At 40.4% G+C, this 27,515-nt stretch overlaps 1 protein-coding gene across 1 annotated transcript in view; it reads right to left on the bottom strand.

Annotated features, from left to right (window-relative positions):
• Positions 1-10,779: 10,779 nt before the first annotated feature.
• Positions 10,780-27,515, bottom strand: part of LOC119215364 (seizure protein 6 homolog) — a 72,237-nt gene continuing 55,501 nt past the window's right edge. Inside the window, exons 5-16 of the mRNA XM_037467456.2 lie at positions 23,423-23,608; positions 22,376-22,544; positions 21,668-21,834; positions 21,376-21,570; positions 20,373-20,511; positions 13,976-14,172; positions 13,102-13,296; positions 12,330-12,521; positions 11,982-12,176; positions 11,734-11,772; positions 11,387-11,495; positions 10,780-11,302 (exon numbers count right to left, since the gene is read on the bottom strand). Coding sequence (XP_037323353.2) covers positions 11,143-11,302; positions 11,387-11,495; positions 11,734-11,772; positions 11,982-12,176; positions 12,330-12,521; positions 13,102-13,296; positions 13,976-14,172; positions 20,373-20,511; positions 21,376-21,570; positions 21,668-21,834; positions 22,376-22,544; positions 23,423-23,608 — 1,943 coding nt within the window. The 3' untranslated portion in view covers positions 10,780-11,142. The remainder of the gene's footprint in view (positions 11,303-11,386; positions 11,496-11,733; positions 11,773-11,981; positions 12,177-12,329; positions 12,522-13,101; positions 13,297-13,975; positions 14,173-20,372; positions 20,512-21,375; positions 21,571-21,667; positions 21,835-22,375; positions 22,545-23,422; positions 23,609-27,515) is intronic.

Here is a 27,515-nt window from a genome sequence, read left to right as displayed (position 1 = left end):
AGGCATGCTGGTTTCTCTTTGCTTATTGTAGAGCTGTTGTGTATATCAGCAAAATAGGATATTCCCCAACTTTGTGTACTGTACATACAATCAACCAATCAAATAATACACTTGTTTTGGTAATTCTCTCATTATTTAAGACATATTTCAAATGCAGACAGTGGCAGATTAATCTCTCATGGATCCCTGTTTCGTATGAATTGATGTGAATATTTATTCCTGATGTGTCACCATTGGTGTATGAATGGGTGAATGACATATAGCGTAAAAGGAATTTGATTGTTAGGAAGATTGTACAAAGAAAATACAATAGCACACCAGTCGAAATGAAGTTCAGCCATTTCTGTAGCTCCCGCTGGGTTTTATTTATATTTTTTTTAAATGATGGATCTGAAAAACAAAATGATTAATTAGATGCCCCGTTCATTGGATGATGGTTAACAACAGGAAACCAGCTCATAAGTGATTGTTGATGGTGGGTTTTCAGGTTCAATTCCAAAAACTCCAATAACTAATTTGTCTGGCCATGGGTTTTCGGGATTTTTGGTATTGATCACTGTGTGGATTAGTATACCTCAATTACTCAACAGGTGGTACATTTCAGCTATGAACAAGTGTGCTGTGTTAAGAAACAATGTGACACGCTGAAAGGAAACGGACCAGACGTCATGAGATCATGATGAATAGCAGAGACACTCCTGCAAATGTTTCTTTCTCCCTTTGGGAGGTTTACCTTTGTTTTGGTGTGTGGGCCATTTGTAATATTCAGAAAATAGTCGTCTGAGTCTACCCACAGAAAATGTGACTTAACAATAACACTTGCGAATGACCCAAACTGAAGATGCCAAGTTCCCTCAATCTAGAAGTGAATTTATCAAAGAGGAGGAGAAGTAAAAAAAAGTAGGAAGTGAAAAAATGTCAGTGGAAAGCCAAAATCCCAAAACTGAATTAAGAGTGGCTCCGACGTCCATGAGGGTGATCACAAACACTGCTTGGCAGGTTAAAGGAACTGGAAATAGACACCAATGGACGACTTACAACATCAAAAGTAAGAGTCCAAAATGTGTGTCTCTAGAACAAAGTTGGTGCAACTAGAAAGAACAGCAATGGATCAGATATCTAATTTAGGAACAAAGCATAACTGAAGACGTTCACCCATTAGAAACGACACACAGAGTGAAAGAGTGAACACAAAAAGTTGAGTGTGACAGGCTTTTAAAACCTTTTCAACCCAAGTGAGACAAATGTGTCCTAACAACGAACCTGCCAGGAGAGCAGCTGGCTATTGAGGAGAACTGTCAATCGAAACGTCTTTGTCTGTCATACGGAAACCCAGTTACACCGGTCTCCTGGATAAAATAATTTTTTTACAAGAGTAAATAAAATATATATTTTATCTTCACTACAAACAGTAAGACCAAAGCAGAGCAAGAAATCTACAGAAACTGAGCAGAGTGGATTTGTTAAAGGCAAAAGGAGGCATAAAAATGTTCTCATTGTTGTTGTTAGTTTAGAACACTAGAATAATGTTTCTACTGAACTAAACCATCTAATTATTTTAATTAAAAACATCTGTCATATTACACATATGTAAAGTTGCATAAAATATTTATGTTTTAACTGTGAAGTATTTGCCTAAAGCAGAATGGCTAAAGGTTAGTGGGAGACGTCTTTCGCTCCGCTCACTGCTGCCCCCTGCTGGCCCTGACAGAATCCAACACTTATCCACACACACGAAAAAATTAAGTTAATTCATATTCAAAAATATTAATATCCCTAAATATTTGTTTACGTCACCACTGTAGGAGCCATATTGAGCTACTGTATATTGATGTTTCTTTCCTCAAATAGTAGTGTGGGTGTGTGTGTGGCATTGGGTGTGTGTGTGTGTGTGTGTGGCTGTGTGTAGGCAGGCCTTAAAAACAGGAAGACCGAGCAGTGGGTGTGGCTGAGAAGGGAAACAGTCTTTTGACCGTGTGGTGGAGTGACGTGAGGAGCCATGACGTGACAAGCCGTCTCCCACCATATAAGAGACTACATTAGATTCTTTCCACGGAAGAGCAATAAATGGTCATTGCACCGAACCGGATCAATTTCTACTCCTCATCTTTAAAACTACACCCGTCAAGATATCCAGCTCAGCCACCGGAAGTAGCTGATCAGGGGGTAAAGGGACCAACTGAAAAGGATCCAAAAAATTATTTTACCAAGGCAGATGTTTAAATCACTGAATCCATGGCAATATAATAACAGTTTGGACATACCTTCTCATTGAATGGTTTGTCTTTATTTTAGCTTTTTTCTACATTGATAGATTGTAGATTAATATTAAAGACATCAACACTATGAAGGAACACATATGGAATTATTATGTGGTATGGAACAAACCAGAATAGGTTTTAGATTTTATATTCTTCAAAGTAGTCACCTTTTAGTTTGATAACAGCTTTGAACACGCTTGTCATTCTATCAATCAGCTTCATGGTTACGGCATCATTTCAGAGTGAAAGCGCTCATACAAATCATCACACACAAAACATTGAGACAAACCAACTAAGCATGAACAAAACATGAAAATAAACACACTTGTGGAGGCACTTAATGTGTTCAATGATTTAATGTGTGTTCGACCACAAATTCCTCTGAAGGGCCAGTCTCTGGTGAATCTGGCAGGAGTGAGCCTTTGCATATTGTGCCAGGTGCCTACTGCAGAAAATAAGGTACCATGTGCATTAGATCTGGTCTAATGTTAAAACAATGTTAAGAAGTACATTATATATATATATATATATATATATATATGTATTAGGGCCGGGACTCGATTAAAAATATTAATCTAATTAATTAGAGGCTTTGTAATTAATTAATCAAAATTAATCGCATTTTAATTGCATAAATATTTGACCTGAGAACAGTGAGAAGTAATTTTTTTCACATGGATTTTTATTTTTGTTCAACCAATTCCAGTGTAGAAATAGCATATTTAGAAATATAGTACTTTCAGAAATTCAGGTAGCCTATAGGTAAGTAGACCTTCTGTAAACTATGTTTTTTTAAGTAGACCAGTACTTTCAAGTACATTCAGAACATTGGTTATTTTTTCAGACGTGGACTTAGTTACCCTGGTCATTAAACCAGTCATCTGGACCCTCAGACTGGTTTAGCTCCATAGGGGAGTCGGTATGGATCCTCTCAATTCACACGCGGGCATCAGCACACATGTCGAAAAAAGTGAAATAAGGATCACAGCATAAAAGTAGTGAAATCAACTAGGGCTTTATTAGAAATGCCATTACATGACTTTACTTGACCTGCAATTCTATTATAACGGTATGGAACGGTTGTGGATTCCAGCCTGAGAATCTATGAGAATTGAGGTTGGATTCAAAAGCATCAACAGGTGTGTGGTGGAACAGTGCAGGGAGATAGCAGGAAGGCTGAAGTGTGGAGGATCCTCAGTTCAAACCTGCTCTCTCAGAAGGAGGGTTTGGTTGCAGTCAGGGCTTCAAACTGTAAACTTTGAAACGGTTTTGAGGTTTAATAAACAATCCCAAGGTCTAATATGAGAAACGGACACAATGAGGCATGTGCTTGAATAGCACAAGGGAACAACTGAAGGGCTGCAGGCTCCAACCTGCTGTCTGAGGTTGTTGGTTCATGCCCCTTCATGCAGACATCACTTCTGCTTTGAAAGAGTTTTGAGGTTTGAGTAGCAGTCTCAAGGTTAAATACGAGAAACAAAAATTTAATTTGTGCATGGTGAGGTAGTGCAGCACAAGAACTGAGGAGCTACTGTCCTTACCCTGTAGGTTGTGGGTTCAAGCCCAGTCTTGGGTTTGAGCCTTTGGCTTTACTTCAGGTTTGAGTAGCAATCTCAAGGTTAAATACAACAAACAAAGGGTTGGTTAGTGTGTGGTAAAGTAGCACATTGGAAGAGCTGCTGACTTAAGCCCCTGCACTGCACTTGAAGGTTGTGGGTTCAAGGCCAGATGTGGAAATAGCATTTAAAACTGTTTTAAAGTTTAGCTCACATGCTCAAGGTTAAATAGGAGAATCAAAGTTTCCAAAATGTGACCAGGACTGGTAGTGTAGGGGTGAGTGCAGGGTGCCAAAAGCCTCTGTGCACACCGCCAGTGGGTTCAAATCCCACCCGCCAAGTCTTGAGCGCACTACCGCGGAGGTAGTAGTGGGGGCATTGTCCCCACTGGTTGTTTCAGAGAAGTGAACCCTAGGGGTTATGCAGAAACACAAGGCGCGTTCACTTGAGTTATGATGGCATTGTCAAGAATGATGAAGAATCTTTTGAATGATGATGAATTGAATTTGATGTTAATTGCTTTGCTTTAGCCTTTTAGCACTTATTAGCCATGCTACGTAGCCTATAGGGTTCCACCTTTTTGACGGGAGAGAAGGCCGGATGAGTCAGTAAAGATCAGCAGATGTGTCTCGTTCAGTGGTCACACTGACATGAAACTTATTACAGCCTCTGAGGGCATTTTTCAAGACAATCACGTTTGTCTACTTCAGGGCATCCTGCCCAGTAAACATTTTTTGGTTGAAAAGACGTTGAATCAACGTCTATGCCCGACGTTGCAAAATGGTTTAAAAGTGAAAGTTGTTTCAACGTCTATTCGTAGACGTTGAAAAAACGTTTATATTTAGACCACATATCAACGTGATTTTTAATACGGTAAAATGTCGTCCTCTACTTTGTGCTATAGCATTATTTTGTAGGTGTAAAAAGAAATGACGTCCACATTTGTGCGTTTACCGATATTAAAAATCACGTTGAAAACAGGTCTAAACATAGACGTCTTTTCAACGTCTACGAATAGACGTTGAAACAACTTTCACTTTTAAACCAATTTTCAAAGTTAGGCCATAGACGTCTTTTAAACGTCTTTTCACTGGCAAAATTGCTCGCTGGAAAAGTACAGGTTACACACAATCAGCTGTTGACAGTTGTCAATCATGTCAACAGCCCTTAACATGGACAACACAATTTGATTAATTTGTATTTATTCATATCAATATAACACTAAACACTTTTCCTATACAAAACAGAATACAAAAATAAATTATATTTTGTGAAAATCAACTATGAAATTATAAGTGGAGCAACAACATGAACCATTTAGTTTAGAATTTTGTGTTTGTAAACCATTTTTCTGAATCATTGGCACTTCATTTTCAGATTCTGTAACAAGATCTGGCTCTGAGTCACTTGAATCCGGATCGTATACCTGAAATCAGCTCAGTCTCCCTCATCGTCACTCAATGATTCAGAATGCGCGGAACACCCCTCGGTTGCAGATGCCTCTTGTCAACATGTTAATTCAATTCAATTCATTTTATTCAACCCAAAATGAAAAATAAGCCTGAGGGAGCTTTACAGTCTAAACATGCAGCATCCTGTCCCAAAACCATCACATCGGCACAGATAAAACTCCCTTCAACTGGACAACCCTTAAGGGTGAACAGTGGAGGAGTGGGTGTGTACAGAAAGAACAACTTAAAGATGTACAGTACGTTCAATTCCTACAACAGAAATTATTCAAATATTCAGAGTAGTACGCCAGGTGTAAGGCAGGACAACTGCAAGGACAAACTCCATCAGATGTAACCTCTATCCACAGGAACCTGTGAGGAGGGAAGAACAATTTATGGATTGTTTACTTATGACATTATAAACAATTTATGGCATTTCTGGAGTAACATTTCCAGGTATATTACACAGTACCATACTTTACAATGTGTCTTTAAGTATGCAGTAACTTACGATGTATTGGCTAGCTTGTTTACAGGCCACAACTTGTTGAATTCAGCTGCGATCTGTGTTTAGGCCGCGTTGCTTTAAAAACGTGTATTTTCTACATGAAACGGGAACGGCATTAATATGATATGGGTACAGCAACAACCTAACGCATAAGCAACACCAAACACACGGAGGTTTACTTTTGGTCCAGTTTATGTTGAACGCTAGCATGCTCTGAGCTAGCATGCTCCAAGCTAGCGTGCTAACTAGCAAACTATCTGCGCTAACGCTAACTAGCTTACCAAAATAACAGTCTTTCCCGTATCGAGTGGGCAGCACAAGTAAAATAACTGGTTATAGTTGCAGGTGTGCTTCATTCAAACACTCACGTTCTTACAGAGTATTGGGGCCGGTAGCCGTGGTTGTATCAGCCCGTTCATGTCGCTCTGCTCCCGGACACACTTCCCCTCGCGCTGCACCCGGTGGAAGCTTGCGCATGCGCGTTACAGATGTGATCAGAGTTACGTGTTTACCACTAATGTTTGAAACGGCCCGCATTATTTTGTCCTAAAGCATCTTGTTACGCCTCCTCTCCCGAGCTGGGGTGGAGGCGTAACAGACACACACTCTGTATTTCCATATTCATGACGTTCTAAGAAATATCTTAAATGCGTTGAAATCACGTCTTTGCGAAGACCAAATTTCGCCGACCACTTCATTCATTATTATGATAATCTTAATTATATTATCGTCTCTCTTTCAACCTTACGTTACAACATGACACATCATCGAGAAATTTACCCATATTTCAACGTTGAAATAACGTATTGTGCTCACTGGGTGTGGACAACCTTAAACTGACAGTCTGGCACAGGGTGTAGATTTGTTTACCCTTTTTAGTGCATCCACCCTCCAATTCTCTGTTACATTCAAATTCAACTCACTTGTGCCTTTACCAATGCAGGAAGGATGAAAAGCATGGTTGATCCTCCAAGATGCACCAATCCGTCTCTGGGGCAATATCCCATTATGATTTTTTATAAATGTCAGTTACCCAAAACTAAAAAAGGATTTAGGAAGAGCCACCATGTCCCTTGAGGGTTGAACCCAGATAAGGTTTAAAGTACATTTGGCATTAGTGACAGGGACGTGTAGGTTGCTGCATCTAAGATCATTCCAGTCATGTCATGGGTCAAAATATGTAGGGTCAAAAAATGTCACAGAAAAGATTTTTTTTAAATAAATAAATATATGTAAGGTCAATATATATATAATATTATATATATATATATATATATATATATATATATATATATATATATATTATTAGGGCCGGGACTCGATTAAAAATATTAATCTAATTAGAGGCTTTGTAATTAATTAATCAAAATTAATTGCATTTTAATTGCATAAATATTTGACCTGCGAACAGTGAGAAGTAATTTTTTTCACATGGATTTTTATTTTTGTTCAACCAATTCCAGCAGTGTAGAAATAGCATATTTAGAGATATAGTACTTTCAGAAATCCAGGTAGCCTATAGGTAAGTAGACCTTCTGTAAACTAGGTTTTTTTAAGTAGACCAATACTTTCAAGTACATTCAGAACATTGGTTATTTTTTCAGACGTGGACTTAGTTACCCTGGTCCTTAAACCAGTCATCTGGTGCAGTGTGGGATGGGTGTGGGTCCTTGTACTCGGGTCGGACTAACGTCCACGCTAGCTGCTAATTGTTTTGCGTTGAGGTGATACTTGAGGCTCGATGTGAATTCCTTGTTGCACAGCTTGCACACAACCACGCTCTTATCGACGCTTCCATCCGTGTGTTTATTATAAGATTTCCCATTCACGGGGCCAACCGACACGGTCTCGTCAGCTTCTTCGTTCATGTTCACTGTGGTTTGTTGTTGTCTGAAGTCATGAACGCTAGTTTGTGCTCCAGTATAATCGGTCCTCCGAAACTCATCCAGTGAGAAACGTTCTGCGGTGCAAAAATGCGTAAAAAATGTTTAATGTGTTATTTTTTGTGTAATTAATCTTAATTCACATTGTAATTAATTAATCGTAATTAACGCGCTAAAGTCCCGGCCCTAATATATATATATATATATATATATATAGTCTGTCCTCACATATTTTGTTTCCAGCTGCCCTCTAGAGGTCAAGGGCTGTACGGTAACGCTGACATGGTGCCACCCATCATATTATAGGCAGATTAACTGACATTTGTCACTAATTGACAAATGCTTTATTGGTGCTGTGTATGCTGCTGCCAAGAGTGCTCAACCAGGCCATACTTATTATACGTATTTAACGTGTATAGATAATGTTACACATTGCATTTTCACTTTTTCAGCACAAGCGTTACTCTTCACATTTCAGGTAAATTGTGACATAAGCTAGCAGCAAAACCCTTGTTCCAAAGCAGCTAAAAATAAGTTTTCTCCATCATTAACTTTTTGAGATTCAAACATTTGACTTTCTACAGAGGCATGTTGTCTCTTGACTTTTAATTAAGGCATTGCACATCTGCAAAAAAAGTAAGTGGACATGAGAATGTGGCTGTTAATTGGTCAAACACTTACCTGTGGAAATAAATTATGCGGTTATTTTACATTTTTTTGAAATCCAGGGGGGAGGTGGTACGGTGGTGTGGGGCAGCTGGCCCAGCTTGAAGTTCCTGGGTTCGGCTCCACCCAGTGGCCTCTCTGTGAGGAGCGCGTCTGCCTGAGTTCTCTCCGGGTGCTCCGGCATCTTCCCACAGACCAAAAACAAGCTCCGAGGATTAGGTTGATTGGTGCATCTAAATATCCCCTAGGAGTGTGAATGGTCTAATGACCAATGGAAGTTCTACGCCATCTCCAAGTAATGAGTCAACAACAATACTTTAAGGAACAATCAATTTTATTATCAATGGGAGGAATATAGATATTTGAAGGTGATTGGGGCGATTTGGTTTCCTGGGAGCGGTTGCAGCAGATTTAATGTTGGAAAAAGATTTGTATAAAGGACATACAGATTGAACCCAAGCATATGGTCAAGTGTGACATCAACTGAGAACCATCTGTTATATCAGGATTATTTTGGCAAACTAAAACTTTAATTGCAACACAGGAATCATCTGCCGTTTGACTCAATAGTCTGCATTAGTTCTTCTTGTAAATCAAGGCTATGCTTTAAGTTATGACTGGGTTCTTATCTCGTGGTCCAATGAATGATACTGACGCAATTACATTTTGGAACATACAAAAATGAAACAAAATCACCATTTATCCTTTGAGGCAGGCGCTCCAATGTGGCAGAAGAATATAATAATACGTAGCTCATGGGTCATACATGAAAACAATGCGTTAGTATTAAGTGAGAAAGCCTCTGATGCAATATCCAGTTGAAACAGCTCGTAGGAAAGTAAATTCAGCATCATCTTTCAGTTTCTATAAGAGAAACTGTATGAAAGCCTCCGTGCTAATAATATCAGGCCCATAAATACAAAATAATAGACAAACAAAAGATTCAGTTTGCAAACATGTGATACTTGTCAGGTTATAGTCAGTTGTGAGGCACTCTTATTGGACAGGCAGTTTATTTACAAAGAGCAGGCCCATACACACAAAGAAAAAGAAAGAAAACATGGTGGCAAATTTCCAAAGCGTGATGAGTGGTTGGGAATTTTGATCCCAACAGATCTCGACAATCAAAGCACCGTTTCCCTCAGTCTCTAATTGCTACTAGATTTGGGCATCAAAAAAAGTACTTCGAAACGTACAATCACCAACGGCCATTTTACTCTATAAAAATATCACCATGGTGATTCCCAGATTCCCAGATTTTGACCGTGGAGAGAAATATATATTTACAGTTATCCACACAAAGGGAAAATGCAAAGAAAAGGAATTGTGAACAAAAAGCTTTGAGGGAAACGATGGGCAGAGTGGAGAGGGTCCCAAAAGGCAAAGCTGTAGCAATTCTTGCTTTAAGATCTATATGGACACCTCTTTAAGTGTTTTAATTTGTCCTGTAAATACCAGACAGATAAATCAATTAACATAGAATCATAGTATAGTTTAGAGGATTGTACAATTTGTGATGCACAATATTTTAAATAAATGGCATCTTACTTTTCCGGATTTATTAAAAATGTTTGGGTTAAGATAGATAATCTCTATAGTGCTGGCATAATGATAATATACTTAATACGAATTACTGTTCATCAGTAATGTCTTACACATTTGAATGAACATAAAACACAGAAAGATACACGAAGTTTGGTGTGAGTATGAGAAAAACAGAAAAGTCATGAAAAGTGATAGTTAAATATGTTTAGAGTGGATAACTATTAATATCCATTAACATGTATTATCCTTATGTACCCATTGAAAGCCTAACAAGACGCACAAAATCATTTGGTCCAACAATTCTATGTTAGCAACTTTGATCTTTTCTGAAGAAATAACTAAATAACAAATATAATTCCCACAAATGAAGTTCAGCTGCTATACTTTAAATAGACACAACTAAATATGACCAGTATGCCTGTGGCATAGAATCACACATATAACAGTTAATGAAGCAAGACAGCTCAACGTTATCCTTACTGAAATGATAGGGTGACAGATGCAATGCAGAAAAGGGGCCGGTTGAAGTGAAAAACAAGTTACAATCGTGAAGGCTAAAATGAAGAAAAAAAAATCTATCCTATCCTAAGAATTCTTTCAAATCTTAAGCAATATTTTAGTTGTAAAGGCGAAACAAACAGGTTTGTTTGTCAAGAGGCCAACTCTCTCATGTATACTTTAATATGTTTGTTTACAATGATCGGCAACCAAATCGTAGAAGGACCAACCAGCTGATCAGAATGTGTGGCCAGTTATTGGAGTTGTAGTCAAAACAAAACGGGAGAAGTGATGATAAGTGAGATGGTCTCTCTGCACCAGGAAGACATTTCACCTCACAGTTTGTCAGCAGTACAGCCAAAGTGGACTGACTGACAGTTAGTATCTAGAATGAGACTGCCAGGGCTGAGGGAGCAGGGGAAAAAAAGAGGACAGGAAGCACTTGAGATCAATACAGGGATACATCGACGTACAAGAATAAATAAGACATAAGTCACATAGATGTGTGGCACACTGTAATACTGTTTGACGGGATAGCAGATGACGTACCTCAATGTGCATGATGTACTGCAAGTCTAAAAGTTAATGAAGTATGGAAATTCAAAATGAAAAATGATCACAGAGTGAGCTTGTCCTTTGTTTCTATTATTAACAGAAATATCATCAGCTATGTGGATCTTGGTGATGATTGACGTTGATGAAAGATGAGGCGGTGGGCGCCCTCTGCAGGTGGAGGATGGGATGACAGCGGGGTGACTGCCAGATGGGAATGGATCAGGACAGAACACTGGTGTTCTGTGAATCCACGTCTTGCATGCTCATGTCATCTGTACTTACTCCGCTCTCGTATGTAGGGTTGTCGAAAGCTGACTCTTCTGTCATGTTGTCATACGGTGGCAAGGATGATGGCATTCTGATGGTCTTCCCTTGGAGTCTAAGTTAAGAGTAGGGAAACTGTGTGTGAAGGCACGTTCAATTTCAAATGAAATAAACTGTTCTTTTTAAAGTCACTACTTACTTGGCAAAGTAGACATAAATCCCGAGAACCACCACCAAGATGATAGCGGTTGGAATTAAAACTGCGAGGGTAATATTGGTTCCCTCCATGCTATAATCCATATTTACAACTAGAAAAAACATAAACAGGTATTAGCTTTGTGAAATATGCAATGTTGTTAGCAAATTTGTAGAAATTCCCACAAGGTGATTGTGAGATATCGTTTGAGGAAGGGACTGATGTGAGGTCACAGTGACCAGGACCGAAGAATCTGAACATGTAATGCCTCCAGCAATGCTGTCACCAGCAGAGCATAAATAAAAACCAGCATAATGACACAATGTGCAATGTTGCCAAACAGGACTCACCATCCAGCCTGCGTTCGTTCACATATTGGATTGAGGTTGCTACAAAAAGATACAATTCCAGTTTAGTCAGTATTGCACCATGAGTCGTGCAACACAAAGCAAAGTCCATAATGTTGCAATTAAATATAAAGCATGTCCCTGCATTCACAAAAGCAACACAACCCGGGCACATAATAACATGGCCGAGTTGTCACATGTGACAGCTGTATAAAACCCAAAAGGTTCGGTACACAGAGTGCACGGTTTACCTCTGCAGGCAGGCGGAGTGCTGTTCCACTGTGACGGGTGTCCCGGGATGCAGTAGATGTTGGCATCACCCTGCAGCTCGTAGCCTGAGTGGCAAGAGAAGCTGAGTACCTCTCCGGCTTGGTAAAAGGCCTTTTCAGAGCTCTGCACGCTGGTGGAGGCGGCGCCGGGGTTCCTGCACGGCTCGTACTTTTCAGCTGAGAGTCAAAACATTTTGCAGGGCATCTTTTTCAACTGTAGGAACACTGAGAGCTCACATGAACTCATAAAAAAGGCAACATGCCGAGACACAGAAGGCAAGTTGTTATTTATCAGCAAAGAAAGAGCGCCTTCTGGCTCATGTGACTTACGGGCACACTTTGGTAGCCTCTCGTTCCACTTGGGTGTGGCTGAATCTCGGTTGTAGCAGGTGAGGAGGCTGCTGCCAGACAGGATGTAGCCTTTATTGCAGACAAAGTGCACCGTCGATCCAACGGTGAAACGGTTGCTTGTGATCACCTTGTGACTGTGCTCCACATTTCCTGGGTCCTGGCATGTCATAACTGGGGGCCGCGAAAGCAAAAAATGGTTGTGTGTAATCAGCAGGAGAAATGTTAGAGAAAAAAAAATGCTAAAAATAATGGATATCCTTTTAACATTCACAGTTGATACGGCATGCTTATAACATATCGGTATATATATATATATATATACATGTGATTTAACACATGACCACCAGGTGGTGGCATATCATTTAATAATCTGTAAATAGATTAAAAAAAAATGTAATATGTTTAGACATTTGAAAGGAAGCTTATTGAAAGCAAAAATGGTGAGATAAAAAAGTAAAAAATCTAATTTGGGTTGTGATGTGTGCACTATTTTACCTATTTGTAACTTTCTCAGTATTTGTGTAAAGAGTGTGAAAATGAGTCGCAATTCATTTTACCCATTGGGGAATATTATGTTTCCCGCGCAACCATGAACAAACATCTGTGAGAGCAATTTCATATTTCTAGATTTCAGCTTGAGGTGTAGAGTAAACCAATATCATTTGAGTTCATGATGTGATCTAGGTGGAGGTCTCCCTCTTACTTGCTGAACATATGAAGAAAACAGCAGTAGTTGTTTGCTTCCTCTCACCTTCCTGACATCTCGGCACATCGCCGCTCCAAGTGAGATCCCACTGGCACATGAGGATCTCAGAGCCCACCAGCTCAAATCCAGGGTAGCACTGGTAGGTGATGACGGTGCCGTGGATGAGGTCGGGGTGAGACGTGCTCTTCCAGCCATTGGTGATCTCTGGCAGCTCGGAGCAGGTGTCGTTCCTCGGCACCTCTGTTCACGATGGAGCAGTGAAAGAGAGGAGAGACTGAATGGAAAGATACTGCTGCTGGGAATATAGAAATTCTTTTTACACTTTCTTGTGCGATGTTCATTCTTTATTTTGTATCGTTAAAGAACAAAAGATTACGTTCCTTAAATAACCTCCTGCCTAGAGGTTGGATAGGACTCCAAAAATGTCTGTGTGCACTGAACAGCAGCAGTTTGAAAGGACAATGTAAATGGAGCCTTGTGAGGTTTTCTGTGAGTAACGCAGCCTGTGGTTTGGCAGCAGTCAATCAGCGCCTCCCTAACAGTACAGTACAGTGCCAAAAACACAAAGCGCCAGGCAAAAACAGCTGATTTTAAAGTGTACCCTATTATTTTGTCTCTGTGCTTGTTGTTATCTTATCCTCTGCACCTGGGATAAGCCAGAAGACGGGCAGTGGCACATCAATAGAAAGAGGCAGAGACAGAGAAACAAGACTTTCTTATAATTGGTAACTGGGTGGTTTATAGGAAAACATAACGATTTACATTGCGCGCTTTGTATCATTTTGTTATTTGCTTATTTGTCTGGCTATACGAATTTTACACAAGAGGTTTATCATACATTTCATTTGAAGAGAAAGCTATGGACTGCAGTTAACCAAACAAAACATTTTATTTTGTAATATATAAAATACGGTCTTACCAAAGAAGTGGACCACAAAGCCATTGTTGTATCCATAGATGTTGGTGGCAGGATCCGATTGAAACTGAATAGTAACATCAGCCATGGAGGTGTACAGCTTGAAGTGTGGACGTGTGCCGCTGTATTGGCCCAGGATGTTCGCCGTCAGGTCATCCCCATCATAGAAGGTCAGCAGGTCATTCTTACCAACGTGTAGACTAGAAGAGACATATAAGAAAAGTGGTTCAATGTTTTCCTAAAAATGAAGGATTTCATAGTAGAAATGCTGTGCGTTTGGCACAAAGTTTCAACAGTTAAGTGATTGATATCTGATGAAAGCATTGCTCACGGCATAAGGCAATGTCAGCAGTACTTGGAAATATTAATTCTGTTTATATTGGATAGATCTGATCTGAAGTAAACACTAAATAATTCATGATGTACGTCTCCCTCGTCCCTCACATGGTCTCATGAATATGTACCAAAGTGCGTATCTGCAAATATATGAGCATAATAAAATATGATCATTTTGCTCACAAAAAAGCAAGCTGCAATGCATGACAACAAGGCTTTTAGAAATATAATGATCACTAAATGCCTCTGATAAGTAAATAATAATCCAGAAAACAATCTCGCAATAATCCGCATACAAGATTGAATATGAAGCAGCTAAGCCACAGTTGGACAGGATCTCTGCTATCATTAACTTAAGAATGCATTAACCTTTTCCCTTTGGAGATTTGGATGTCCTTGCTCCTTTTATGAAACACCAGCAAAGCCTGACATTTATTCACACACATGGGTGCTGAAGAAAGTGTAGTTCCCTGCTGATATAATAGTCGGGGGGAAGTAGTTGCTCTTTATGTCTCTTGAGGCGGGAGTCGAACCAGCAGCGCAGAATGACTGTATGGTTGTTTTGTGTTACATACCCAAGCTGTGTTAAACAGAACTTTACAGAATTAGAGGCACAGGGCCATTCTTCATGCACGTCATAGGTAGAAGCCCTGCTTTTAAGGCCATGAATCACCCACCCACTGCATGAGCTCTTCAACAAGCAATCAAACTGTTCCGGAAAGCATGGTTTTCCAAAAACTGTCGTCGATAAATATCCCCACAGATTTTCTCTCTTTCATTTCTTCTGGCATTAATGCAAATTACAGGTTGCAATGCCAGAAAATTGTATATCTTGCTCCAATGTTACTCAGTCAAATTGTGCGTCATTGTTTCTTACCCTGTCTTTGTTTGTCCTTGATAAATATGAGTTGTGAGTTCGTGAACATTAGGTCAAAATTACAGTCAAAATATTTGTACATTAGACTTCTCAGATTGCAGAAATGGACAGAAATCTTGTTCTAGCAAGGGTACTGGTAAAATGCCTAGTTTCCCTATTTGGGAAGAAAATAAAAGAGAAGCTAATTTCACAACACCCTAATGAGAGATGGAGGTATGTTTGTGACTCAATCAATGGTAAGTTGAACCCTAAAATACATCCCAGTAACACATACAGTGCAGTATTTAAGATTAAATTAAAAAAAGAGAAATCAGTTAATATTCTTCAAATCACTCTGGAAATATAAATCTACAATTCCGAAAAAAAACATATTGCTGCTGAAACCTTTTTTTTTTGCTCAACAGAAGGAAGAAGTTCAGTTGCCAAAATCCAAACAGCAGGCAATAAGTAGTAAGGGGATTCAGGCTTTCAGGCGGCACGAAGCCGAGCAAAGTCATTTTCGGCTGGTTTAATTCTGCCCAAAGACGGAGTAGGACCAATCACGCACTTCTTCCATCATGAGACTGTATGCAGCTTTCAATAATTGAGCCTTCAAAGTCCCGTCAGTCTTATTTCACAGGAAGCCTTTCAGGGACATTTTTCTTAAGCCTAAATAAGAATATCCAGCAAGTTCGGTGATCTTTGGAAAAACTGTCACTGATTAATGGTCATATTTGCACCAGGCCTCCGCATATATTCCACATATGTGCAACGACCTAGTTTCACCTCAGGCTGGAATGATTGGACAACTATTTCTAATTTATTATAGGATTTGTGTTATGGCACACGCCCTTTTTGCACCACCCAATAGTCACATTGTATGAAACTCTCGGGGTTCATTTGAGGTATAAATGTGGACATATCCTGCAGGATTAGTAAATGTTGGCACCATGGTTGTTTACATTTTGGTCTATTTATGCGCTTAGCCTCACCAGCTGAAAGTTCAACTCAATATCTTTTAACTAAGATATCCATGTGCTTTCAACATATTTTGTTAAGCTTGGTCCAAAAAGATCCAAAGAAAATTTGGGATTTAGGATTAAAATTGACCTGTGAACTCTGATTTGAACCACGTGTTGGAAACAATATGTCATTAATTTATCTTCTTTTTTTTTTACTTATAGCGTCATATTGTTCCAGAAACTTAAAATGAAAAGTTGAGTTGAGATTAAGTCTCTTCTTGAGCATTAGAACGCATGGGAGTAAACCACACAACCTTATATTTAATATACACTGCACAAACTAAATTAACTTATGTTGTTTTGTAGGAACACACAAATAATATGGAGCTTCTGACGGAGCTTCATTGTTTATGTTTGACACCCTTTTATGATAAGATAAAACAAATGACCTTAATCTGTTTACCTCACCTCAATCTCTTCCTCACAACTTCCCCCACTTATACATAAACCAGCCTGGAAAATCAGCGTTATACAGTTCATGAAATTAGAACGATAAAGTGAATAGAGATTGTGCTCTAGTTGAGGATTAAAAGACCCCAGAGGGAATATGGCGCAATAACATAGCTAGAATGACTGTATTGCACTCTGTGAAGGTGCAGTGTGCTGGTGCTGAAATGAAAACGTCACAGCCAGGATTTCAGCTTCTCCTGATTGACACGCAAAAGAGATGACGGCTGCTTGAATGGCGATGAAATGAAAGGCTGAGTGACAAGGTACTCCCCCTGGTTAGTTGGACAGCTATGGGGACAATTTACACCTCCATGTTCTCCAGCAGGAAGAGGCTGTGATGAGTGACAGGTTATGAAAATGCCAGTTTCCATTTCAAAACCGCCATGAGAATAATATGTGTATTTAAATATGTGCATTTAGAAAATACCATACAGGAGCAAAAGATTAAATCCATAGAATATATTAATGCTGTTTTCACACTCTGACATTGATTGTCATATATTTGTCTTTTTTGAGGCGTGTATGATGGATAAGATGCAGCCTGCTCACGCTTTGTGACTGAATGGAAATATCAGGAGAGGTAGTGCCACAATGAAATCTCTTCTCCCTCTATTGTCCGCCTGGTGCTCATGTCAACAAGTCTCTCTACCTTTTCATTACGCTGTATTTCACCGTATCTCCCAAGGTTTTCTTTTTGTTTTTAGACTACGCTCGAAGGAGGGATGTTGAACTGTCAGTGGACAATATGTGATTATGTCCAGTCTCTGGTCTGCATTTCGTTGAACTCAAAACAATTACGACACCTGCCCGTTTTGCAGTAAAAACTGTCTAGTCATTTACAGACAATTTTCAAATGGATCTTTTCCTTAATGACTCTTAATCGAACGCACTCAAGGTCGCCCTCACTAAGGTGTATATCAAAAACGTTTCAACCCGTATTGTATTGAACATGATGAAATCTGATTAAAAAAACACCCATCTCCTTCTTTGGTGAACAAAGACAAACCCAGTCGCACCATTTCATGAACAATTCTGATGACAACCGTAGTCCAACTGTCTGCTTGAGGAGCTTTCGAAGGTCTCGTGACAACACAAAAAGGATGAAACAGCACTCTGTGGGGACTCACTCCAAGCTTTTTCAGCTGCATTCTCAATAGCAATCTGGCAATCACTCCACCCAAATGTCATCCCACCTGGCTCCTCTAAAGGTTTTCTCTCCAGGCAGGAAAGTAGTCATGTCCCGTGCTGTGCGAACCAGCACAGGACTGAGCTGAAGCTCTGCAACATCCGAGTACAAAACATAATGGCACATCTCATCACTAAACAAAAGCTAAAAGCCTGGTACTATTATCCAAAGTTCAATGTGTGACCGGTGTTGGTAAGATGGTAAATCTTCATGGGAAGTGATGCAAAAAACCTGACAACGTGACTTGGGTATTTAATTCTAGGGTTATGTTTTGTTAAAGGATTTTGCCTTTTAGAGAGTTTCTGAAAACTTGCATGCATGCCAATGGCACAAGCTCAATTCTGCAGATGAGGGGATGACTGCTGTGTTTTGTTCAAGCCTCCAGGCATTTGTCACCTTCACTGACCTGCCAAGTCGGAAGAACTTGACAAATAACCTCTCACAGAATGGAAATTGCTTTCTACTTCTATTCAAAAATGTATTTGACATCCGAAAAAAAGGTTATCTTTAAAAAGAAAAATAGACATTAATATCCCTGGCAACTAACGTGGCACAAGTCGAGTTGCCAATGGCAAGTAATGCTCAGAATCTCCACAAGAGGACCCTATAAAACACAGGATGTCCCGTCTGATCCTGCTCAGCAAACTGACATCACAGCTGTAAAACAGACTTTACCCACCGTGTTCAAACGTGGAACGCAGTTCTACCCTGAATTCTAAAATCCACATGTCAATTACTTTTACCTTGTTGTGTTCCACAGGTGGGGATATCAGCTGCAACCTCTTGTCTCCGGCTCTTGCTCAAGCCATGCTCCGAGGTAATTAGCAAAGAGCCAGCCCTCCTGTTTGGCCTAAATTAATTAATCAGTCCTCATTATGCACACTGCTCCGCTGTAATTGCCAGCACAGGCACAGCGATGAATGACAATACAGAAAACATTCTCATTAATGTGGAAAAGTGTGTGCCCACCCTTTATAATGAGGCAGCTCTCAGCCACCAGAGCCTTTCGTCACTTAAACACACAGAGTGCATGTACAAAAACATAAATTGTTGACCTACCCTTTAAGAATGCTATTCTCAAGATGAGCGGGCTGGACATGAGGGAAACTGAAGGGTCTGCAAGGATCATACAGCTCTGGGTTCTTACTGCCATGAAGGCCATGCATGACCAACCTTGAGATAAACTAAAGCTGGCCAAAGCCCCATTCATTTCCAGCGAGGGACCTCATCTGGGTCTGATTAAAACAAATGTTGTGCAAGTTTAAGAGGAGATCTCTGAATAAAATGTGTTCAAACGGGTTTACTTCTACATAAAGGGGGAGGAGCAGAAAGAATCCTTTCTAGTCTTTTTGACCCTCGACGTACTGGTTGACTTTCAGGCATTAATCCTCCAATTTAATAAACATGGATGCAGGGTCATATAAACGTCCTGTGAGGTATTGAGGCGTTGTGTATTAATGGTATCCTATGATGCTATTGGTCCCCCCTCGATGTTGATCATATTGTAGTGATTGCTCATATCTCTATCAACACGAAAAATGTTCACCACACAGATGAGTGTCCGTCTAATGTCTGCAATGATTGCACATGAATTTCATATAATACTGCCTACAAACACAATATGTCTAACAAAAAGACTTATAACTAGGAAATAGAAAAAGAAAATAATATTTTTATTTTCAGGAAGATGTGTTTTCTAGGCTGTCTACTGCTGTGGTGGATTGCACAGTATCTCCATGTGATCATTAAACCTGGACACGGATAAATTAATTGTTAATATGCAGAGCAAAACATAAAAATAGAAATGACCAAAAAACTTTGTTCAGGCCTCAGGAAGTATTCTCCAGACGTTCATTTTAACCTCCCTGCGTCCTAGTGCAAGTGCTTCAAGCAATGACACACAAATCCCTCATTTCGTAGTTTTTTGTGTTTCCTACAGGATGCATGTTTGTGGAATGACTGCTCGGATCACATGGGAGAAAAACGGATGAATGCATTTGAGACAAAACAAAGAAGAAGTTGCAAATTCTCTTCCTTACACCTCGACAGTTTGGTTTGTACAGAAACAACTAGTCTAATTAGGAAAAAGACAGGAGTGTGTTTGGATGGGACACCTATGTCCACTCAGGGTGAGTGTTCCTGCGTCTATTTTACTGCCTGTGTGCATGTGTTGAATTGGTTGTACTGTATAAGAGGCTCAGAGTAGTTCACTGCCAGAGCATATTCATTTCAAAGCCAACTCTGAGACACCCACCAGGGAAGTGGGAGCAGGGAGGCTTACTGGCTAATCTGGTCAGAGAGCGAGCTGGAACCAACACAGAATTCTTAATGTAGCGGATGAAAAAAAAATCTAATTAGTGACTTCAATCACAGAAACACTTTCCCTATGTACATTTTGTAGGGTGTCTCTGAGAGAATCAATGAGAACGCTTTGAGTGTGTTTGTATTTGTGTTGGGTGACGGAGTGTTTGACATCTCAAAGGCAATCTGACCTCCTCCTCTGACCTCCCTGGGTGATTCCTAGTCTTACACCTGAGTGCAGTCTCTTACACTTGGATGTCAAGCATGATCCGCTTGTCCTCTTCCACGTGGATACCCCAGATGCAGTCCTGCCCCTTGTCGTAGGCCTCAGGCCAATTAGGAGACAGCACCACACCGGCAGACTCTGTGATCTCCCCGCTGCACACAGCTGCAACGCACAAACACCTCAGGTTCACACTGAGAAACAAATGGCTGCATTGGAAGAGATTTCAAGATCATAATGTTATTATAACATTAAGAAATTAAACATCAAATGATGCAAATTGGTAGTGTGCAGGTAGGATGCATGTTACCTGCACATCACCAATGTGCGTCTTGATACATGAAGTGCTATGTGACTTCAAAGAATAAAAACTGCTGTTGATCCTCAATAAAGCACATCTGAAATGGAGTGGGAAGCCTCCTTGACGTGAACCTTGTGAAACTGCATACTAGCACTAAACCGGCTGGATGACCATGGCCCACGGGAGCAGAAATTAAATTTCCTTACAACTAGCTTTACAGGAGAGCTTTGCAATTTCACCATTGTGGCAGAAAGGACCATGCAGGCGACAAAGAGTGAGCATAAGGTCATCGTCTGTGTGTGTGTGTGTGTGTGTGTGACTGTGAGGGAAGGGTGTGTGAGAGAGAGAGCGATAAAAGAAGGGCTCATGGATTGCTATTATGGTGCAGTGTGGAAGCGTTCATCTTAGGCCAACTATTGTATGGCTTTTTAATCCCAAGCACTACCAAAATCTGCCCTGCAAGCACACATATCAAAGTAAATCAATGTTACAGTTTTAAAAGGAAATATATCGTGCATCAGAGAAAAGCAGCTTAGGAAGATACGGTTAACTGCCAGTGGTCTTATATTTTTTCACAAACTCCTAAAATTATCAGGCAGACAAGCAAAGCTTCGGGTCCTCGGGTCAGTCCCATCTGCCTCTTAAAATCTGCTGCAGTGGAATCACATTACTTTTGAATAGATTTCACATCGCTAAATTACTCCAGCGGATGAGGTCTGTTGACTTACCCCTGCAAGCCGGCTCAGTCTCATTCCACTGAGGGTTCTGTGAGTCCACGCACTCAATCACTACGGAGCCTTGCTCCAGCGTGTACCCAGGGTCACACGAGAACTCAACCACTGCACCCACGTTGTAGTTGGAGTCACTGCCGCTGAAGTTGCCGTACTTGACAAAGGGCTCATAGCACATGCCTTTCGCAAAAGCTGTGGATGAAAAAAACACACACACACAGAACATCAGACCCAAGTGAGAGGTGCTGATTTGTATTAGTAGCTCTGCAGGCTGCTCGATCAAACCTGCCTTCGTATCTGATCGCGGCACCGGTGGAAGTCAGCGTCCCATCTGTGGTAAACTCTACAAACAGGTAACGTTCAGTACTGAGCACACCCTCGTTGGGCAAATACTCAACCTCGTAGGAGTCGTACACAGGGGGAGAGTCGATGTTGTTGCCATTCTTAATCAGCAGCCTTCAAGAAAACACACACACACACACACACACAAACACACAGAAGGAAGACAGTTTAGAATAGACGTCAGTGAGCCTTGAAAGCTAAGAGAAGCGTTAAAAGTTCCAAACTATCAGAGAGCTGCTCGCTGTTCCAGTTGTGGCTGTAATAACTTTGTGATAACATTCTCCAACAGTCGGTAATGAGGTGAATGGCCATGTGTGACGATAGTCATGTGGATCAGTAGTCTCTGGAGAAAAATATAATGCAATTGCTGTTTCCTACCACTCCCTACCCTCTGCAGTCCCTCCAATTCATTCGCTTGATGGAACACTGTTAAAGGATTATAATGATAAAAGCTCCTTTCAAATTCATCTGACACTGCCAGAAGAATTTGGTTATTTATAGCCTCCAAGCACAGTCCTACTGGCCAACTGAAGATGAGTTTAAAGCTTGGTGATATTACCTGAAGACACACACAAACATCCACTGTGTAGACACTGTCTCACAAAATGCAATTGATTTGGTAAATTATTTATTTTTTGCAGAGTGTATACACAACCTGTCATCATCCTCTGCCAGAGCCACCTTCTCAAAGTGAATGTGGAGCCGATGGCCTTCAGGGGCCTCCAGGACCCAGTGGCACGTCAAGTTGTTGCTGTAGTTGCCAGGGAAACCAGGAGAGACAATTCGACCATAGGTAGCATTTTTTATCATTCCCCCACAGGATGCTACATGAGAAGACAGTGAGAGAAGAAGAGGAAGGAGACAAAAAGTTGGAAGGTAGGGCTATAAGAGAAAGGTAATAACACCTATGGGAGGAGGGTGGTGGTGTGTGGGGGGGGGGGGGGGGGGGGGTTCGGAGCCAACCCTTTCTGAGCTTGGGTTGCATCAATATTCAGTGGATTGTGGCCGGTCTACACTAGGGAGCCAACCTGGGTCTAAGAGTGTGTGGCGGTGTGTGATGGACATGGACAAGAAAAGAGCCAAACAGCAGCACCAACTCTATCGGTCCGGAGCAGCTGCATGCGGGCGCAGAGAGAGACCCGAGCTCGCAGATGAGCCTTTACAAGCAGGAGAAGGATAGTCATGCAGCCCGAGATCTAATTAAGTCAGACAGGTCCAATGGCATTTGTTTTTGCAGAGACTCCAAAGAATAGCTCCCCGCGCTGGTAATCACATACAAACACACTCATTTGGTCCCGTGGTGTAACTTATCGACTCGATGGAAAACAACCTCAGGAAAGCTTCCATTAATCAAAATCACCCGAGGAAAGCTAAGGAGAGGAGGGTTTACAACGCACATTAGATATGAATTTTAATTTAATTAGCATATTTTAATCGTGTTTTGTTGGATTCCGAAAAAGATGGATTTATCAAAGCGTCTTGGAATACATTTGGATAAATGTATTTACAAACGCAGCTTTGCCCCCCCCCCCAAGTAGGCGTTCAGCAGTAACCATGAAGTGGTGAAAAAAAAATTGGATGTCAAACAGCAGCGCAAATCTTTAATTTTTTTGCAGTTCAGTGAGTCACAACCTCACTGCCCTGACCGGGATCTAGTGGTGATGAGCTACTTGTTGTCCGTCAAAGAACCAGTTGGTCTTACCCACACACCGGGGCTCCTTTCCACTCCAGTACGGCGTTGTTGCATTGCGACACGTGAGCATTTTGGGACCTTGCAGCTTGTAACCGGTGAAACAGCGAAAGTAGGCCCCTCCGCCAGGGTGCAGGTGCGTCACGGAAACTTCTCCACCAGCAGGCTCTTTGGGGAATGCACAGCTTAGCACAAAGGCTGGGGAAGAAGGAATAGCCAAAAAGAGAGAGTGCAAAGGGTGAGGCCTAATAATAAATGCAGAAAAAAACAGATTATTTTTGGTATTGCTGTGGCCAGTATTGGGCCTCAACATCTTCTAAACCGTTATTATTTTATTTAACGAATATAAATATATTTAGTGACATACTATGGAGGTGAAATACATATACTAATTTCTTACTACCAATATTGTGATCTGTCCAATGTTCAGCAAAACCTTGTCTAAAAACTATTTTCATTTAACAAAACAACTTCTATCAATGTTCTGATGATGCTGCTCGGTCTGATTTGTATTGCTAATTTTTGCCATGTTTCCAGCATGCCGATGGTCTGAGGAACATTTTAAATATAAAAATAAAGAATGAATATTTCATTCTGCACAAAAATCCAATTCTGGCCAAAACAAGAGGCATGTTAACTGGCTTCACAACGTAATCCTCTGTGCCCTGCATTGTGTACCATATAACTCCTGCTGTTGTGGTGCATTGTTGACCATGTTATCTCCCCTCCAAAACACCACAGAGCACCCAAACATATTTAGATACAAAAAGGGAAAAGAAATAATTGATTTTCCATTCCAAAATGCATTCCCATTTTTGTGTGTCTCTCTCTCTCCCTCTCTCACACACACATACACACACACACACACACACACACACACATAAAAACAACCATCAACTTTGTTCATAAACCCTCCCTGCTCTTAAGTTCACCAGTTGGTGCAGTATGTGAATGTACAGAGACACGTTTGCAGCACTACAGTAATTAATCCGGCGTAGGGCCACTGCACATACTCTGACAAATGGAAACGTTGCTGACTAGTTGAACATCACAGGGCTGTAATGTGATAGTTGGAAGAGGAAATGCCTCTGCAGTGGTTGTCAAAGAGTCGTGATTTTAGCGGGGGAAGATCAATGTTCCTGGACTTGGTTTGCTTTGTTGTGCTGTCCTTGTTCTTGAATAAATGGTGTAGGATGCGATGGAGTCCACATGGATAATGGAGTGAGCTAACCGAGTCTGTAATGGAAGCTATTAAACAGCCTTCTCTTTCTGTCTAACGGCCACACTGTTCTACCTCATTAGTGTAGGGACTCTAATGGCTGGACCAAAACTTCTAAACTTCTGGCAATGTGTGAATAACAAAACAAGCAACCTAATTGGAACCACTTTGGATTGTGCTGCGATCGCATTGTGACTGTGAACCGGCAAATTTACACAAGCTTTTTAAAAGCCGCAACTTTACTCAAACTTTGCAAGATGCATGTTGTGTGCCAGCTTAATGGAGTGCACGCAAAGCATTTACAGTATTAGGAGCTAATACAAGAAAAACAAAAAGGCATTGTGAAAGATCTGTCTACACTGAACATGTGCTTGCAGTATTGAAAGCAATTTTGATAATAATCTGCCACACGTATGTAGTAAATACTAAATACCTAGTTAGTTTTGTTGTTTACAGAATTGAGACATACTCTAAAAATGTACAGCTCATAGATGTAGAGTTTTTAGGTATAAGCCTGTTTCTGTTCACTTCTAACATCCAGCTATTTCTTTTTGCTTGATTGAACATCACAGATCGCTGTAATATCCACTGATTCCCCGACAAACCATCCCCAACTGGTCAATGGATCCTAATCCTTTTGAAGAGTCTACGGACAACAGCATCATGCATATAGAGCTTGAGGGGAGGCAACATGGCAAAAATAAAAAGCTTACATTGTATTATAGCACACATGATTACAGTAATATATTTGAGGTCTTTTAAATGCTGAAATGCAGAGCTGGTGGAGGTTAAACGGTCAGAGCGGGACATTAGACGCTCTGCAGGAGTGTGAAAATAAAGTGCTTTCCTTTCAGAAATTCATTTATAGAAGGACAAAAAAAACATTCTTCTACCATTACCTTGAAGAAACTGGATATTCAAACATGTTATTCTATCAATTGTTGAACTTGAACATAGGGGAAAACAGCCCTAAATGCATAATGGCCATAACAGCTCGTAAAGCTGCCCCCATCTACAGTACTGTGTTTTTAACCTACCAACTTTGGTTATTTTTTCACACAAGCCACTGGTTTCCACCATTATGAAACCGGGCCTCTCTTTTGCACTGAATCAGTGAACCACAGGAATGAGGTGCACTGCCCCCGAGTCATCCATTCAATTCATAGTTTATCACTAGCTCCAATGAACCTGGTTATTGTCATTATCATAGCTGCATTTACATCCCTATTGAGCATACAGCGGGAGAGCCAGAGGCACAAAACTGTGGAGCCAATTCCTGAAGTATTAGAGGCCTGCGCCCCCCCATTGCAGTAGATGTGGTGCTGGGCCATAAAGCCTGATTGTTTTGCCATTACAAATAATAGATCCACGGCGCAGACAGCCAGGAAGATTAGCTGATGGTACTGTAGGGCCACGGGAAACAGATGCGTCTTTAGTTATTGTTTCCTTGTAGGGGAGGACATATCAACAATGGTGGTATGCAGGCAAACATTTCAACTGCATTTGTAAAGAATATTATTTCTTCTAAATTTTAGGATTTTGTGTTTTCTGAATGGTGAGAACTTGTTTAAAGACCAGAATGTCAAATGGTTGTACCAGTGGAAAGACTTGTGGAAATTATCACTTGTCTGCATTTTGTCATTTCAGAATTGCAGTGTTTAGATGAAGGATGGCATTTGTTTGGAGACATTAATGACAGAAATGCCTTTATCACAAACATCTTTTACAAGTGACATGATTTGGCCCTTTGTGTGTGTGGGGGGTGTTAGTGTGCTACATTTACATTTAAATTCAACATTTATATTTACATTTAGCATTTACATTTATATTTACATTTAGATGAAACATTTATATTGTTTAAAAACTCTGTTACTGCCAAACATTATCCTTGGAAAAGTTATTGCATGTATTTACATGAATTTCTCGAAAACGTGACATATGAATATTGCCGGGCTATTTTTTTTCATATGATAATGCTAAACGTACCAAAATTGCGCAGAAATTTAGAACGTGCGACATTTTACAAACGACGCCCCATAGTGTGCTGCATGGTAAAATATGGTCCTGGAGACACACACTGTAGCTCCATAGGTGTGTTTAGTTGAAATAAAAATGAAGGTTGAGTTTGAAGACTGGTGTGGTCAGAGCGAGTGGGGGGATACGAAGGGGCCATTGACCCCCTTACTTTGTGCCCCTGCTCCAATTTGTCATCGCTGGATGGTCTCTACTTTAATATTCTTTTAAAGTAGGTGTTCATGAAAGAAGAAAAAAATAGCTAAAAGCCACTGGGATTTAAATGACATAGTTTGAAGTGAGAATATTTTTATTAGGTGTAGCTTGTCATAACCAAAACATAATCATCAGACATCTCAACAGGAGCTTAAAAAATAATTTCACTCAATGTTTTGTCACTTCTCAGTGGTTATTCCCAGCCGTTCAAGAGGAACACATCCTGTTGGACTTTCTTTCTTTCTCCCTCTCTTATCAGTCCCTGAGCAATGGATTTGTCCTGGCTTCTTTAAATGTAAAGTATTTCTGTTCAGATTGCTTGCATGGCCTTTCTCACCCTCCTGAAAATCAATTAGAACCCAGAATTTGTGTTTAAAATTAAATAATTAGTTACGGTTTCTTCAGCAAAGTTTCACAGGAAATCATTGAAAGGAAGTAAACACTCACTCCTCCCGTTAATGAGCCTTATTCTGCTGCATAGAGATTTTTCATTTGCCAATCGGAAAAGCTGCTACTGCACCGACAATAAACACATTAGATGAGGTGAGGAAGCGAGTAAAACTTAAGTTATCCACAGTATTTGGGGAGACCAAAAAAATGCATTTAAATCAATCATCTTGTATTTCACATGCCACCTGAATCCCCTCAGGTAGAGAG

Source organism: Pungitius pungitius, chromosome 16 (genome assembly GCF_949316345.1).
Source record: "Pungitius pungitius chromosome 16, fPunPun2.1, whole genome shotgun sequence".
Lineage (NCBI taxonomy): Eukaryota > Metazoa > Chordata > Actinopteri > Perciformes > Gasterosteidae > Pungitius > Pungitius pungitius.
Note: the sequence above shows the minus strand (reverse complement) of the source record. Positions and strands in the feature narration are given on the sequence as shown.